The 1310-nt window shown below is 50.4% G+C and overlaps 1 protein-coding gene across 1 annotated transcript in view; it reads right to left on the minus strand.

Annotated features, from left to right (window-relative positions):
- Window positions 1-1310, minus strand: part of SARC_08037 (hypothetical protein) — a gene marked incomplete at both ends in the record, with an annotated part of 8333 nt that overhangs the window by 4643 nt on the left and 2380 nt on the right. The window contains 2 exons of the mRNA XM_014298003.1: window positions 100-379; window positions 917-1261. Of these exons, the coding sequence (XP_014153478.1) occupies window positions 100-379; window positions 917-1261 (625 nt within the window). The remainder of the gene's footprint in view (window positions 1-99; window positions 380-916; window positions 1262-1310) is intronic.

Here is a 1310-nt window from a genome sequence, read left to right on the forward strand (position 1 = left end):
ACACACACACACACACACACACACACTACACACACACACACACACACACACACACACACACACACACACACACACACACACACACACACACACACACACACACCATAGCCATTTTCGCGAGCTGTGGCAACGCGTCCGTGCTCAGAACATTCTTAATCCGCCTGGTGTCTCTCACTCCCTTTGGTGAAGCCACCAGCGCTTCTTCTCTGCGTGTAGCTGCGCCTGGACTACGCCATCCCAGCGTTTCTGCGCGTGGTTTGTTGCGGATGGGTGTGGTGCGTGTACCGTTGATGTGGTTGGTGCTGTTGCTGTTGTTGTTGGTGTTGGTGGTGTTGATGTGGTTGGTGTTGTTGGTGTGCTTGAGGTTGGCACGCCCCCCCTGTGTACACATGCAGAGGTATAAAGAGACATTCCAGTGGTCAGTAGAGAGTACCACAACACTTTCTCTACGTGGTTTAAGATATATAGAGTATGGTAGAAGGCTGCTGTTCAGTTGTGGTTGATGGTATTGTTAGTGCTGTTATTACAGTTATTGTTGTATGGCGCATCCTTAGGTATGTATGTGGGGAAGAAGAGGCAAGTCGTGCACAAACGGGTAGGTTGCGGTTCCTTCACAGCCGGACACGAATACTTGCTTGTCCGCCCAAATCTCAGCTTATGCTAGCGCGTGTCAGATGTTTGTGCGTGTGCGTGTGCGCGTACAAGCGTCTGGCGAGGATGTGTTCGGGGTGTAGGCGTATACAGACAGAACGGGAGTGTGCATGTGTGCGTGCGTGTGTGTGTGTCAGTGATTCATCAGTAGGGCGTTCTAACCATAACTAGCACCGTAATATAGGCCTTAACGCATACACACCGCACCTATACAGGCACATATACACACATACTCGCTCATCCAAAAGTTATCACGCAGACATACCGCAGCAAATACATTCCTTCCCCCAGATTGGTGGTCTACGCTGCGCGTGCGTGCAAGAGTCAGCATCATGCTCAGACTACCCTCATCCGCATCCTCCTCTGCGCCCACCAGATCCGCTGCATCCTCCAGAGCGCTCCATCTATTCGTGCTATTACTTCTCTGTTTACGCGTGACGTTGTTGTTGTTGTTGTTGTTGTTGCTGCTTTCGCTGGATTTGTTGGGCAATTGGAACTTGTTGTTCCGTGACTTGGGGCTTTGTGCTGGAGACCAATCCCGGGACGTCTGCAACAGTTCACTTTTGGGTCTGTAAATGGGTGACCGACTGTTGCGCATACCCGACGGACCCTATATAGCGTGCATATTGAGACGTATGACAAGTATATTAATTATATAT

The sequence above is a fragment of the Sphaeroforma arctica genome (genome assembly GCF_001186125.1).
Source record: "Sphaeroforma arctica JP610 unplaced genomic scaffold supercont1.684, whole genome shotgun sequence".
Taxonomy (NCBI): domain Eukaryota; class Ichthyosporea; order Ichthyophonida; genus Sphaeroforma; species Sphaeroforma arctica.